General features: G+C 42.5%; 1 protein-coding gene across 1 annotated transcript in view; it reads right to left on the bottom strand.

Moving 5' to 3' along the window:
• The window catches only part of LOC141252373 (interleukin-1 receptor-like 1), a 60741-nt gene that overhangs the window by 27788 nt on the left and 16192 nt on the right, over positions 1 to 16761 (bottom strand). Inside the window, exons 4-5 of the mRNA XM_073670500.1 lie at positions 3566 to 3725; positions 741 to 900 (exon numbers count right to left, since the gene is read on the bottom strand). Coding sequence (XP_073526601.1) covers positions 741 to 900; positions 3566 to 3725 — 320 coding nt within the window. The remainder of the gene's footprint in view (positions 1 to 740; positions 901 to 3565; positions 3726 to 16761) is intronic.

The raw sequence follows: 16761 nt of genomic DNA, 5'->3' as shown, positions 1-16761 counted from the left end.
GGTCACGCTGACATTACTAAGGTTGTGTTTGTGTTAAAGAGATTGAAATAGATTGGATACAGTCCAAGAAGCCCTCAGTGTATGTACACATCTTTTCAGGGCAATTGCAATTTTTGGCAAATGTATTCACTGCATATTGAATTTTTGAGACAAATTTGCCGAACCTGGCGAATTAGAATTTCAAAAGTTTTATCATCTCTAATAGATATGATTTATTTGTATATAAAATCAGAAAAAAACACTTTAAAGTTTTGGATTTGCATATTCAGAGCTTTGACCTGAATCCAGTAAAGATGTTCTGTCAGAATAAGAAATGAGTATGTTAAATTCTTCAAACTCATTGTGATTGGTTGATACAATTTAAAGGAGTTGTTTGATTGGAATTATTCTTGCTAATGGGGGGCAAGGTTTACAAAGTTTAAGACTAGGGTCATGTAACGAACTGCTACTTGGCAACTATTGATACCGAATATTCATTGTAACCCTCAAGCTGCCATGACCATCACGCAACACTCGCATAAATTAACTATCATTAGTTGTGATTTTAGAACTGTAAAATTGCAATTTTATGTTGTACCGCTACAAATTGCCCTAAAAAGCAATTCATTTTTCCTTGAGTACTAATATAAAGTAAATCTTTAATAATGGAGCATAAATAAAGACCTATATAATCCCTGTTCTATACATTCAGAAAAAAAGACATTAAATAAGAAGATGACATATAGTAAGTGCATGCTTACCTACAATCTCTACTGTTCTGGTCCGCGTTACATTATATGCTTTGCCATTATGCACATAGCTAAATGTGCATGTGTAGTTTCCAGCATCTGATGACGTAGCATTATTGACGACAATAACATTTTTAATGGTTTTATGGTTTCCTTTCATGGGTTTACAGTCCTGTGTTAAATCATTATTAAAGGAGTAGTCTCAATATACACATAAAGGAATTGTCTCAATATACACATGCATTTTAAATACTTTCTCCAGGAGAAGAAAAGGGAACCTGTCAGCAGGATTTTCTACCCCAAACTAATGGCATCCAAGCAGTCACTCTTCAGGAGATTAAATTCATACTTTTGTTGTAGATAAACGATTTCTCATTTTTTAGAAATCCCTTCCAGAATATTTATACCAATGAGCCGGAAGTGCAGCTTACTGCTCTACTGCCCCTCTTCCTCTTTCTCTGCCTGCCACCAGCCTTCGGTGATTGACTAACAGGGCATTCTTGTCTGAGGTACCTGTCTTCTCCGCCTGAAATTTTGTGCAAGTGCCGTCAATCCTTGGACAGATCGTCCTGGTCTCGGAATGTCATCAGGACCTTACTGTGAATGTACTGTGCCAGGGCGTATAATGGTGTGTGTATGAGCTCTCAGGCAGAGGAGGGAGGTCATTCAGACAAGAGTGGCCTGTTCAATGGCTGCAGACCAGTGGCAGGCAAAAGAAAGAGGAAGGGAGGCAGGAGAACTGTAAGTGTAGTGCCATCCCCAATGAACTTGCCGCTCAATACTGTAGTATAAAAATTGTGCAAAGGATTTTTAAAAAGTGGGAAATTGCTTTTCTACAATTAAGGTTTGAATTTTACCTCCTTTACCGTGACTTTGCTTAGATGCCATTAGTTTGGGGTAGAACGCTGCTTACAGGTTCCTTTAAAGAGGTTGTCCATGCACCATCATCTGTTGTTAGGGGAATTTGCAAGATATTTTTGCAGTTGCTGATGTACTCAAAAGGCTTGTACAGTCATAAGATATTAATGACCTATACTTAGGACCTATCTCGCACCCGATACCTACACCAATCAGCTGCTAGCAGCTCCAGCAGTGGCTGGAAGTGCACAATGAAATGAATGGGGTTGCACTGCACTGCTTTGTCCAGTATGTAGCAGCTGTTGTTGAGTACAGCAGAATATCGCCTATTCAACTAATTAGGAATTGTTCTGCAGTTGCTCCTGCTATACATAGAACAGAGCTGTGATATTCTGTTCTGTCCATTGTTTACATTTGGCCGCTGCCAGACCTGCTAGCATTTGATTGGTTGTGCTGTCAGGTGTTGGACCCCCACCATTTTGATACTCATGATGACCTATACTACTGATGATCAATCAATATCAAGTGACAGGATGAGCCCTTTAAGTATATCTGAAATACAGTCATATCTTGCAAATGCCTGTGATAAGAGATGATAGTACCCCAAAATCCTCCGACAGCTGTAAGGTGGAGGCCTCTGTCGCGCTACTCTATCTAGATCAATATTCATTGTTGCTTATATTCTGGTTTCATCTTACAGATACTGATTCGAAATATTGACCAAAATATTGTGTGAAAATGGCTTTTTTTCTGTCTCTATGAACATGTCCACCTGCGGTGCACCATTTGGAGGAAGTTTGGTTCCTCCCCTGTACTGATAGCTCAGTCCTGACATCCTTCCTGCGTTGAGAATATATACCACAGAGCAGTCCGCATTATAGAAAATATTTCAGACCATATTGAGCGGACAAAGGATAGTCAGTATAAGGGTATCGTAGATAAACATCTGAAGAAAAAAAGGAAAGGAACATACGACATAGGACCCAAATAATGAAAAAATACAAAATGTTTATTAGAGATAGTACATTAAAATACATGGAGCTTATAGGCACAGAGTGCCATGTGTACAATAGACGATAGGGACCCCACCCCCCCTGAAGAAGGCTGCGTCCGAAACGTGCGTAGGGGTGGACCCCCCTCCCCCTCTGGTATGTTATGACTATGACTATATTTTACTAAGTCATCACCTCCTGAACTTTCTGCCATGCGGTCTATTTTTAGCATTTAGACACATCTCCATATCTGCCTAGTTTACTATTGCAATAACCCTGTCTACTTTCTATGACACCTTGCTCTCTCAATACTGGCTAGGAGTTTAGTGTCTTAAAGAATCTATATCCTTACCTGCTGGCCTATATTTTGTTCCTGCTGTTGTGAGGGTTCTTGGTGGGGTCCCTATCGTCTATTGTACACATGGCACTCTGTGCCTATAAGCTCCATGTATTTTAATGTACTATCTCTAATAAACATTTTGTATTTTTTCATTATTTGGGTCCTATGTCGTATGTTCCTTTCCTTTTTTTCTTCATCCTTCCTGCGTTGTCTGAGGCCCACAGAACATTATAGCAAGGCTCCATGAATGCAGTTTCCTGAAGTCATCCTGCTTTTATGCACTTTGAAGCCACGCAAACATATTTCAGGAGCATAACATTTGAGCAAATCAAGAAATACACTACAGCCGAGAAGCATCTTAATGTAATTATTATTTTTTGGATGTTTTGATGTCAAATTATTAGATAAACCTGGTATGTAATCAAAGTAGATACAACAAATAGTGTTTATCTATGCAATACCTCACCATCTACTCTACATTTTACAATTATTATTACAATTCAAAATCCTAAACTTTGGGGACATAGCATTAAGACTTGCACATGCCGCCATACTTGTGGCAGTCCTAATAGACACCATGGCTGTTGGGCATGCATATGGCATGAACACATTTAAAATGAATTAAAATGATTTGACCAGTCTCTTACCTTGTACCAAATGATGGTGGTTTTATTGTCATACAGATCAATATCTGGACAAACTATGTGGTAAGATAGAGATGAAAATCGTAATGGTTCATAAAGTACCAGACTTGAGCACAGTTTGGGGTGTATTTTTAAAGTAAAGTTAGGAGACCAGTTGTATTCTCTAAGAACAAAATAACACGGATATGTTAAGTATAAAATAACGTATGTAAATCATATCAATCAAACTAGAAATGCGACGGTACAAACATTGTTCCCTTTAAAGTAAGAGCTTTACAAATGATAGAGTTAAACATACCACACACATGCAGGATACTGCCTGCAAACTATGGCCACTGCAAAACTTAAAGCACCACTCCTGCTTTTGTTGGTTCAACTAATGTATGAACCCTGACCTTAGTCTTGTACTTACCAGCTGGTGTCTTCAGTTGTTCCTGGCACTGCTTCGGTGCTGATCCGACATCTGGTGACCACAACTTCTGACTGACCAGAAGTCACAAGCTCTCAATGTAAACCTATAAGGGCTCGTTCTGCTCTCATTCTGGCTCTCATAGATTTCCATTGAGTAGTGACTTCCGGCATGCCCAGCAAACACTGGAGCGATCCAGCAGGTTACAATCTGCAGAAGACCAACCAGAGTGGCGACAATTATAGATGAAGATGACGGCTGGTAAGTATGAGACTAGGGGCAGGGAACTTAGATTAGTGACACCACTCCAACAGTAAAATAAAAAAAATGTTGGAGTGGTACTTTAAATTGACCATCGACTCTGGGACTAAAAAGTGGCTATACATTTTTCATGTACAGTCTAATTACCTCGTTTGCCTTTCACTGCCTCATTTGCTCAGATTGGCATACTGATCCTCCTGCTTCCAAGATAGGCTTTCAGTGGCCTTGTTTCAGAAAATATGAATGATAACAAAAAAACTTTTTCTCCACTCATAGTTATTGATTGGGTGAAGCAATTTATTGTCAAAATACTGTGTTTTCTATTTTTAAATCTTAATGACAACCAAAAACATCCAAATGACCTTGATCAAATGTTCACATACCCCAGTTCTTAATACTGTGTATTGCCCCCTCTAACATCAATGAGAGATTGAAGTCTTTTGTGGTAGTTGTGGATGAGGTTCTTTATTTTCACAGATGGTAAAGCTGCCCATTCTTCTTGGCAAAAAGCCTCCAGTTCCTGTAAATTCCTGGGCTGTCTAGCATGAACTGCGCGCTTGAGATCTCCCCAGAGTGGCTCAATGATATTGAGGTCAGGAGACTGAGATGGCGACTCCAGAACCTTCACTTTGTTCTGCTGTAGCCAATGACAGGTCGACTTGGCCTTGTGTTTTGGATCATTGTCATGTTGGAACGTCCAAGTACATCCCATGCGCAGCTTCCGGGCTGATGAGTGCAAATTTGCCTCCAGTATTTGCTGATAACATGCTGCATTCATCTTTCCTTCAACTTTTACCAAGGTTCCTCTGCCTTTGTAGCTCACACATCCCCAAAACATCAGCGATCCACCTCTGTGCTTTACAGTAGGAATGGTGTTCCTTTCATCATAGGCCTTGTTGACCTCTCTCCAAATGTAACGTTTATGGTTGTGGCCAAAAAGTTAAATTTTGGTCTCATCACTCCAAATTACCTTGTTCCAGAAGTTTTGAGGCTTGTCTCTGTGCTGTTTGGTGTATTGTAGGCGAGATACTTTGTGGCATTTGCGCAGTAATGGCTTTCTTCTGGCAAATCGACCATGCAGCCCATTTTTCTTCAAATGCCTCCTTATTGTGCATCTTGAAACAGCCACACCGCTAGTTTTCAGAGAGTCCAGAATTTCAGCTGATGTTATTTGTGGGTTTTTCTTTGCATCCCAAACAATTTTCCTGGCAGTTGTGGCCGAAATTTTTGTTGGTCTATCTGACAGTGGTTTAGTTTTTACAGAGCCCCTGATTTTCCATTTGTTTGGATATCTTTTTGTATCCCTTTCCTGTGTTATACAGTTCAACTACCTTTTCCCGTAGATACGTTGACAATTCTTTTGCTTTTCCCATAACTCACAATCCAGAAACGTCAGTGGCTGGATGAAAGATACAAGAGTCTGTCTGGATCCCAGAAACTCACTCAGCTTTTATGCACACACACTGATTACAAGCAAACAGGTCACAGGTGAGGATGTTACCTTTAGTAGCCATTCAAACCCATTTGTATCAAATTCTGTGCATGTTCTCAGGCCAAAATCACAAGGGTATGTGAACTTTTGATCAGGGTCATTTGGATGTTTTTGGTTGCCATTAAGATTTAAAAAGAGAAAACACAGTAGTTTGATAATAAATGGCCTCACCCAACCAATAACCACAAGTAGAGAAAAAGTTTTTTTGTTATCATTCATATTCTCTGAAACAAGGCCAAGAATGCAAAAATTCTGCCGGGGTATGTAAACTTTTGAGCACAACTGTATGAGACAAAGTTCTCCCCCTTTCATTTAAAATAAGCTATGGAGGCAGATTCTTAGGGAGATCTTTGTCAGGCCCATAGATCTGAACAGCTCATTTAAAAATTAAAAAAAATGTGGATTTCTCTGGAATAAGACATCGCAGATATCAAGGTATCACTTTATTCAACTTTCTATGAAGGGGCGTAACCACCCTGGTGACAGCAGTCATCGCTGCGAATAGGCCCGGTAGGTGAGGGGTCAGCTGAAGCCAGCAGAAACTTCAACTGGATGCATGTCCTCGGGTCAGTGCGTGACAATACATGCTGCTGACCAATCAGAGGCCAGCAGCTGATGTCACTGTATCTGACGGGGCGCATGCCAGTGATGTCATATGCTCCCGTTGCACGCCGAAGTCAGCTGTCAGTTTCACAAGAGGATGCCGGGAGTGAAGGGAAGGTGAATATAATTGTTTATTTATTTATTTATTTTAATCAGTCACCAAACCAGTACATGAATGACAAAGGGGTGCATTATATTTTATGGATGACTAAGGGGTGCATTATACTTTATAGATGACTATGAGGTGCTTTATACTTTATGGATGACTATAGACGTGCAATATACTTTATGGATTACTATGAGGTGCATTATACTTTACGGGTGATTATGGGGTGCTTTATACTTTATGGATGACTATGGGGGTGCATTATACTTTATGAATTACTATGAAGTGTATTATACTTTATGGATGACTATGGGGGTGCATTATATTTTATGGATCACTATGGGAGTGCATTATACTTTATGGGTGACTATGGGCTGTGCATTATAACTTATGGATGACTATGGGCTGTGCATTATACTTTATGGATGACTATCGGCTGTGAATTATACTTTATGGATCACTATGGGCTGAGCATTATACTTTATTAATGATTATGCGTTATGCATTATACTTTATGGATGATTATGTGCTGTGCATTATATTTTATGGATGACTATGGGGGTGCATTATACTTTATGGATGACTATGGGGTGCATTATACTTTATGGATGACTATGGGCTGTGCATTATACTATATGGAGGACTATGGGCTGTGCATTATTATATATGAAGGATATGGTCTGTGTATTATACTAATATGGATGACTATAAACTGTGCATTATACTACATGGATGACTATCGTCTGTACAGCATATTAAATGGAGGACTATAGGATGCATTATACTATATGGAGGACTATGAGGGGTGCATTATACTGAAACTATGAAGCCATGACTTTTATGTACGCCCCTGGTGAGTATAATGTATAAGTTTACTTTGTTCTATACATAAAGAACAGTGGCAGAACAGGGGACATATACCAAGCTGGGGGATATATATACCAGGATGGGGCCCAGGATAAGGGACAAATGCCAGAATGGCCAATATATATACCAGGATGAGGGACATATATACCAGGAAGGAGGGCGCATATATATATATATATATATATATATATATATATATATATATATATACATACATATATGCCACTGTATCTATGACCTGTGTATACCCATGTAGATGGCAAAGGAGGGTTGATTGTGCTGTCCAGCTTTTTGTTTGAAAGACTTTCAGCCATTTTGGTATTACCTAATGTTACAGGATTATTCTATTGTTGTACTTTGCTGCCATCTACTGGCCATTGTTATAATACTGTATGTTATAACATGTATTATTCTTGTGCTTTACCCACAAACCCCTTTGGTCTGTAACTCCTCCTATCTTCTTCTCCTCACCTCCTTCTTTTTCATCACATCCATCTTGACTACACATGCTGCAGGACTGGAGAAAGGATTCTCTTGTTACCACTTTACCTGGCGCTTCTAATACCTACAATTCCTACCCTTTCCTCATCCTTCACCTTCCCTCATCTCACCTCATCAAGAACTGTAAATAAATCTGTTGAATTCATCACTGCATCATCATTCCGGATTACCACGTCCAGTTCATGAGGAACAGGAGCGCAGGTCAGTGAGTTGACGCTATATGCCATTGCTTATACAGAGATCCGTGTCACATCCCTCAGACACATCTCGCCCCACGTACATCGGTGGTAGATTAGTAACAAGAGACCTAAGTCTTCAGTATCTGTGTGCATATGCATGTCTGCTAGCAAGTCTATGACCGTCCACCATCTTAGCTAAAGCATGTCTACAAAGGGCACAGTGGATCCCTTTGTGGGAGAAGCACATCATGTTCCTGACACCAAAGATGCTCCAGGAGCAGAGTCCACACTTACTGCAGAGCAGGATGTACGACCCAAATGTGTAACCAAGCCAACACAAAAGGTCAGAGAGAAACTGCAGTCAACCAGAGATGAGCTCCATGATAACATAGATCATTTATGGGGCAGAGTTGATCATTATTTAGCAGTTCTTCCACGTGCTAACAATGACGCAGCAGATTTAACCGCCAAATTGAAGAGTTTATCTGCCGCCTATGATCGCTACCAGAGACTGTCTGTTAAGTACATTGCATTCCTGAGTAACTGTGATATGGATGATGCCCCAGCAGAGCTGGCTGAAAGGGAGACTCTTCTCCAAGAAAAGACTGCAAAAGTGCGAGATGCCCAGGATAAGGCAGTATCCGCATCGCACACCTCCAAGAGGTTAGGTCACATCGTACAACCTCGACCAAAGTCACATCTCAGTCTTCCAGATCATCTCAGTCCAGGAAGTCGACATTGTCTGACAAGATACTGGAAATCCGTGCATCTGCAGAGGAAGCTAGAGTAAGATCCTCCTTTGCTAGGAAGGAGGCTGAAGTAGAAGCCCAATTAAAAAAGCAGGAAGCTGAGATGGGAGCCCAATTAAAAAAGCAGGAAGCCCAATTAAAAAAGCAGGAAGCTGAGATGGAAGCCCAATTAAAAAAGCAGGAAGCTGAGATGGAAACTTAATTAAAAATACTCCAAGCAGAAAGGGAAGAAGCAGCAGCCCTCGCTAAACTGAAGGTCCTTGAACAAGCACTAAGTCAAGATGCTAATATGGACTGCTCTATTCCAGAAGAAATGGAGGACCCAGCTGATCGCACTACAGACTATGTGCTAAAATATTTACCATCTGTACCAGCGCCACCTCCAATCCACCACACGGATGCACCCGTAAGCCAAGAAATGTCGCCACCTACTGCCGACAAGGTAACTTCCAGCACTAACCCACAATTTAGGCCGCAGCCAGTAGACCCTATTGAGACTAAACCACAACTTAACCCTCATGCCGCATCATTCCGTCCTGATCCGTCTCAGTCATATAAGCCAGAGAACTTACATTCCCCAGGGATACCGCAAGTTAATCCTGCAACTATGACCGGGAGGTCGGACATGTCTGAATTCGCCAGATATATGATTCGCAGGGAGTTAATAAACATCAGCCTCTCAAAGTTTGATGATTGTGCCGAAAATTATAGAGCCTGGAAATCGACCTTTCAAGCAGTAATCCAAGACCTTAATCTCACCGGCAAGGAACAACTAGATTTGCTTGTCAACTGGTTAGGTCCTGAATCAGCGGAGCGCATCAAGACAATAAGGGCAATTCATGTGGAATATTCAGATGCAGGTCTTATTGCAGCATGGGAGAGACTGGAGCAAACCTACGGCAGCTCAGAAGCCATAGAGTTTGCCTTATTTAAGAAACTGCAAGCCTTCCCAAAAATAACTAACAAGGACAATCGAAAACTGCAAGACCTGAGTGACCTGTTAAAGGAAATAGAATTGGCAAAATTAGATCCACATCTTTCAGGACTGAGCTACCTTGATACTGCTCATGGTGTGACTCCAGTAGTTCTCAAGTTGCCAAAAGGCATGCAGGATAAATGGGCAGACCACGGCTCACGGTATAAAGGACAGCATAATGTGTCTTTTCCTCCCTTTTCCTATTTCTCCAGGTTCGTCAGTGATCAAGCTCGGAAGAAGAATGATCCCAGCTTTGACTTCACTGAACTTACTCCACCAGCTTTATCATCATCATCATCTACAAGGTATGATAACAACATCACCAAACGTAGAGAGTTAAGAAGCACAGTATCCGTGAGAAAGACTGACGTTCCACTTACTGCACCCTCTTTTACCAAAACAAACGCTGTTGCTCCTAAGGCTATGGACAGTAACCGTATGTGCCCTATTCACAAAAGACCTCACCCACTTAAGGAATGCTGTGGATTCAGGGCAAAGACTTTGCAGGAACGCAGAGATACTCTCAAGGAGCTAGGGGTATGTTACCAGTGTTGCGCCTCCTCAACACCTGTTCTGGTCATATTGAGACTTCTGGTAGGAGAGCCTCTGGGTACATTATCTCTTCAATCAAGGAGAACGTGCACATACCTTTACCAACTTTAATTGAATGTGACCAGATACCTGATATCAAGGAAGAAATTCCCACTCCGGAAGCGACGCTTCATCATCCCCACTTGAGGCACCTAACTAACGAAATTCCTCCTCTGGACACGAATGCTGATATTCTAATCCTACTGGGGAGAGACATTCTAAGGGTCCACAAGGTGCGCCAACAATGCAATGGCCCAGATGATGCTCCATACACCCAAAGACTTGACCTAGGCTGGGTAATCGTGGGCAATGTATGTCTGGATAAGAGTCACAAGGCATCCGAAGTCAACTCCTTTAAAACGTATGTACTTCAAAATGGTCGCACAACTCACTTCAAACCATGCTCTCATCACTACGAAGTGAAAGAAAGGTTCTCTGACTTCATCCAAGAGCCTGACATCATTCCCACTCCCTATGGTGACGACTTAGGGAGAACAGTGTTTCGCACAACACAAGATGACAACAAGGTGGCCTTATCCATAGCAGACAAGGAATTTATTAAAATAATGGACAGTGGATTCTTCAACAACGAATCTGACCGTTGGGTCGCTCCCTTACCCTTCAAGGCTACAAGGGCCAAGCTTCCTAACAACCAAGAACAGGCCTTATCAAGGTTCACCTCACTGCAGAGAACATTGAGAAATAAGCCTGAAATGAAGGACCATTTTGTAGCCTTTATGGAGAAGATATTTTGCTATGACCACGCAGAGCTAGCTCCACCCTTGCAAGCCAATGAAGATTGCTGGTATTTACCTTCCTTTGGCGTATACCATCCAAGAAAGCCTAAACAAATCAGAGTGGTGTTCGATTCAAGCGCCAAACATGATGGTGTATCTCTGAACGATGTTCTCCTCACTGGTTCCAACCTGACTAATAACCTGGTGGGAGTGCTCATGAGATTCAGAAAAGAGCCAGCTGCCATTACTGCTGACAATGAACAAATGTTCCATTGTTTCATCGTGCGACAGGATCACAGAAATTATCTCCGTTTTCTATGGCACCGAGACAACGACACCAGCAAGGAAATGGTTGAATACCGCATGAAGGTGCACGTGTTCGGAAACAGCCCTTTTCCTGCAGTTGCTACATACGGCCTACGTAGGACCGCCTCTGATGGTGAAGCAGAATTCAGGAAGGACGCCCAACAGACAGTTCGTTGAAAAGGACTTCTACGTGGACGACGGTCTCAAATCCCTGCCCACAGCGGAAGAAGCCATAGATCTGCTCAAACGGACACAAGGTATGCTTTCTAAAGCTCATTTAAGATTGCATAAAATTGCCTCCAACAGTGCTGTTGTCATGAAGGCTTTTCACTCTGATGATTATGCTTCAGAATTCAGAGACTTGAATCTAGGTTCAGACAACCCACCAGTACAGAGAAGTCTGGGTTTGAGATGGAACTTGCTAAAGGACTCCTTCAGCTTTCAGGTTAGTGGTACAGAAAAAACATTTACTAAGTGTGGGGTTCTGTCAGTGGTGAACAGTCTATACGATCCACTCGGGTTTGTCGCACTCCTAACTATACAAGGCAAGCTTCTGTTAAGGCAACTCTCAGAGTCTATTAAGGACTGGGACGCACCACTCCCTGCTGACAAACAACTAAAGTGGAAGTCATGGAGGGAATCTCTTTGTGCCTTAGATAAAATCCACATACCACGTTGTTATACTCCAGCATCTCTTGCTACGAGTCAAAGGAAAGAGATCCATATATTCTCCGACGCCTCTACGGAAGCTATTGCAGCTGTTGCCTATTTGAAGGTTATAGACTCTAACAATGAAGCCCATGTTGGATTTCTATTTGGAAAGGCTAAATTGGCTCCTAAACCTGAACACACCATACCCAGACTTGAGCTCTGTGGAGGTGTACTAGCCGTCGAGATTGCAGACTTCATACAGAATGAACTAGCTATTCACGTGGATGACACAAGATTCTACACAGACAGCAAGGTTGTTCTGGGCTACATATACAACCAGACAAAACGCTTCTATGTCTATGTCAGTAACCGCGTTGAAAGAATCAGGAAATCCTCTAAACCTGAGCAATAGCAGTATGTTCCATCCCATGTTAACCCAGCTGACTGTAGCGTCGGCATCCCTGCCTCCTGCTAGGCAGGGACGCTGTTCCCCTCACCTCTCCACTCCGTGCCCGGCGTCCTCCTCCCGCTCTGCTGGCAGCACGCGCTGCTTCCCGGACACTGTGCTTAAGGCGCGCGCGCGCTCCCCCTCTCTTAAAGGGGCTGCGCGCCGTCCTAAGGAGTCCCCGGCCAATGGCCGGAGGACCTCACCATATATAAGGCACGTCCTCCAAAATGGAGGTGCCCGAGCAATGTTGTTGCAAAGCCTTCACTCTGCTTCAGCCCTCAGGTCCCGTTACCAGTTTCCTGCCACTCACCTGCCAGATTCCTGCTTGATACCTGCCTGATATCCGTTTACCTGCTTGCAAGCCTGCGGTCCGACGGTCTGCCTTCCGACACCTGTCAGTCTGTCTATAGACCAGCCTGCCCGCTCACCTGGGAGCGCTCATCTGCTACCTGCCTGCTAGCCTACCTGGAGGCTCTGCCGTCACTTGCCGTGACCACCTGCCTGTCCAGAGACTCTTGCCTGCTCACCTGGGAGCGCTCACCTGCTACCTGTCTGCTAGCCTACCTGGAGGCTCTGCCGTCACTTGCCGTGACCACCTGCCTGTCCAGAGACTCTTGCCTGCTCACCTGGGAGCGCTCACCTGCTACCTGTCTGCTAGCCTACCTGGAGGCTCTGCCGTCACTTGCCGTGACCACCTGCCCGTCCAGAGACTCTTGCCCACTCACCTGGGAGCGCTCACCTGCTACCTGCCTGCTAGCCTACCTGGAGGCTCTGCCGTCACTTGCCGTGACCACCTGCCTGTCCAAAGACTCTCGCCCGCTCACCTGGGAGCGCTCACCAGCCACCTGCCTGCTGTCCTTCTACCCAGAGACTGTCCCTGTCACTTGCCGTGAGTACCTGTCCTTCTACTCAGAGACTGTCCCTGTCACTTGCCGTGACTACCTGCCCTTCTACCCAGAGACTGTCTCTGTCACTTGCCGTGACTACCTGCCCTTCTACCCAGAGACTGTCCCTGTCACTTGCCGTGACTACCTGCCCGTCTTCCCTGGGAGCCACCCGCTTCCTTACAAGGACCGCCCCCTTGTATAGTTGCTCAGAGGTTCCGCCTCCCAGACCCGTTACACTGACCTTGTTACTAGGCCACTGTCTCTATTAAGAGTTGCAGGCCTCTGGATTGTGGGAGCAAAGAGACAAGTTTCCCATTTAATTCATCTTTGTGTTCAGTGTCGCAAGGCAAGAGGAAAACTGCAACAACAACAGATGTCTGATTTGCCTGCTGATAGGACAAGCACAGAGCCACCATTTACCTATATTGGTTTGGACGTTTTTGGCCCATGGGAAGTCACTGCACATAGGACCAGAGGCGGACACGCACAAAGTAAACGTTGGGCAGTGTTGTTCACATGCATGAGTGTACGAGCAATACACATAGAAGTAATAGAATCTATGGATTCCTCCAGTTTTATCAATGCCTTAAGACGATTCCTCGCCATACGAGGACCAGTCAAGCAAATAAGGTCTGATTGTGGAACAAACTTTGTAGATGCCTGTCGAGAACTACAATTAGATTCAGCAGCAGTCCAGGATTTCTTGGCAAACAATGGCTGTTCATGGGTCTTCAACCCTCCTCACGCTTCCCATATGGGCGGATCATGGGAAAGAACGATAGGCATCACTCGTCGGATACTGGAGTCTATGTTGATGGACTCAAACCTCTTGAGACTCACTCATGAGACCTTAACCACTTTCTTAGCAGAAGTATCTGCTATTGTAAACTCAAGACCACTTGTTCCCATATCTACGGATTCAGAATCTCCTGCTATTCTTACACCAGCAACTCTCCTCACTCAGAAATTTGGAACCGTTCCTAATCCACCTGAAGACTCTGTGTCCGGTAACAAATATCAGAGGCGTTGGAAACACGTGCAACATCTGGCTAACTGTTTCTGGAGTAGATGGAAGAGGGATTACCTTAATCTTCTTCAAGGACGGAGAAAATGGCAACAAGTTAAACCTAGCTTACAAGTAGGAGATCTTGTTCTCATGAGAGACCAGAAAGCGGAAAGAAACGCATGGCCTATGGGACTTATATTGAAAACTTTTGCAAGTGAAGATGGCAAGGTGCGCAAGGTGGAAGTAACAGTCACGAAGCAAGGTGACCACAAATCTTTCATTAGGCCTATATCAGAGGTCATCTTTCTTATGTCGGTTGAGAATTAAGGACTATCCATTCAACCACAAGGAACTTTCCAAGAACTGTAACCACTGGATTACAATTGGGTTGGAGGCAGTTTGGCCTAGTGCGGCTTCTCCAATCCCAAGATGGGCATCCTTTGGATTGCTTCAGGAACTGTTATAGACATTCGTCTACCTCGTTTGTTATATGTTATTGTTGCATTGCATGCATTGTTTGTCTTTCAGGTTGAGGTATCCCTCAGTACTTCAGGAAAACACCTCCACCTCAAGACTGTTAACATAGTGAAATCCAGGGATTTCAGACGGGGAGTGTGCTGTCCAGCTTTTTGTTTGAAAGACTTTCAGCCATTTTGGTATTACCTAATGTTACAGGATTATTGTATTGTTGTACTTTGCTGCCATCTACTGGCCATTGTTATAATACTGTATGTTATAACATGTATTATTCTTGTGTTTTACCCACAAACCCCTTTGGTCTGTAACTCCTCCTATCTCCTTCTCCTCACCTCCTTCTTTTTCATCACATCCATCTTGACTACACATGTTGCAGGACTGGAGAAAGGATTCTCTTGTTACCACTTTACCTGGCGCTTCTAATACCTACAATTCCTACCCTTTCCTCATCCTTCACCTTCCCTCATCTCACCTCATCAAGAACTGTAAATAAATCTGTTGAATTCATCACTGCATCATCATTCCGGATTACCACGTGCAGTTCATGAGGAACAGGAGCGCAGGTCAGTGAGTTGACGCTATATGCCATTGCTTATACAGAGATCCGTGTCACATCCCTCATACACATCTCGCCACACGTACATCGGTGGCAGAATATTGATCCTACCAACAGATATCCATTTTAATGTCATTAAAATCTATTATAATTTTCCGATATTCATGTAAAAATGTACATTGATTAGCTATGATGGCTCTATTATAAAGTGAAAACATGATGCTAATGCCCATCATACCATAAAGCCCATCATACCGTATTTTCTTATGCTTGCCTGTGACTCACTATTTAAGTAAATTCTACTTTTGTCACCTGGTGCTTATACTTTAAAACCTCTTGAATAAAGATCGGAGAATCTGAAAATCACCCAGGGATGTGTTTTGCCAATGTGTAGCAAAGATGAATATTTCTGTGTCTATTTTCTTATACGCAGCATATCCATGTCTCCAAAGGACAAAATATGCCTCCTGGCAAAGATGCACTGATCTCTTTTTCTGGATCTTAACACCTCCAAAATTGTACAGAAAAAAAGATTTGTGCCAGAGATAAATAGAAGCATTTATAGACTTCTGTAGGCGCGCTTGAGCTTTGAGCTCCACAGTTAATTTTTCCCTCAAGTTTGTAAAAATTAAAAAAGAAAAAGATTGACATTTGTACGGTCGATCATCATGCGTTACCATATTGCGCAATTGGTTATTGCATTTTAATATTTTGATGGCTTTTGTTTCATCCAGATGCTTTAACATGGGAAAAATATAGCTAAATAAATGAATAAGTACTGAATAAAAACAATGTTATCATTATTTCATGTTAAAAGCTCCAGGATGCGCTTCCACTAAACAAGGGCTCACGCTCACGCATTTCAAACTAAAATAAAAGTTATTATATGGGAAGAGTCAGAATAAAATACATGCAGGTAAAGAATGAAAGGGTTCTGCCCTTTGTAATCATTATGTGGCAAACTACCTGTCATCAAGGCTGCAAATAACATAAGAATACTAAAAGATACTGTATATACAAAATCTCAATGCTTCATACAAGTTAACCAGTTCAGAATTGGGCCATTTACCCCTGTTCCTGACCAGGCATATTTTGAGGGGTTTTTTCCTACATCCAATTTAAAGAGCTGTAAAAAATTTTCTCATTTGATTATTCAGTAATTTTTGAATCTCTTTTCGTGATACAATGGGGCTTAATATTGAAGTTATTTGCATACTCTCTTTTTTTTATATTTTTAGTGATATCGAGTAATAATGGTGTGAAAATAAAGGAAATGCATTTCTGTATTTCACCTTTTTTATGACCGCAAAGGACCACTAAAATACACTTTAAAATGTGTTTCCCTTTCTGTAACAATTATTTTTATATATTGGACGCATTTGTTTGTTTTTTTCTTC

Source organism: Phyllobates terribilis, unplaced genomic scaffold, assembly GCF_046119375.1.
Source record: "Phyllobates terribilis strain yellow unplaced genomic scaffold, ASM4611937v1 Scaffold_2__4_contigs__length_985480577, whole genome shotgun sequence".
In the NCBI taxonomy this organism is placed as follows: Eukaryota; Metazoa; Chordata; class Amphibia; order Anura; family Dendrobatidae; genus Phyllobates; species Phyllobates terribilis.
This window is presented reverse-complemented; position numbering and strand designations above follow the sequence as displayed.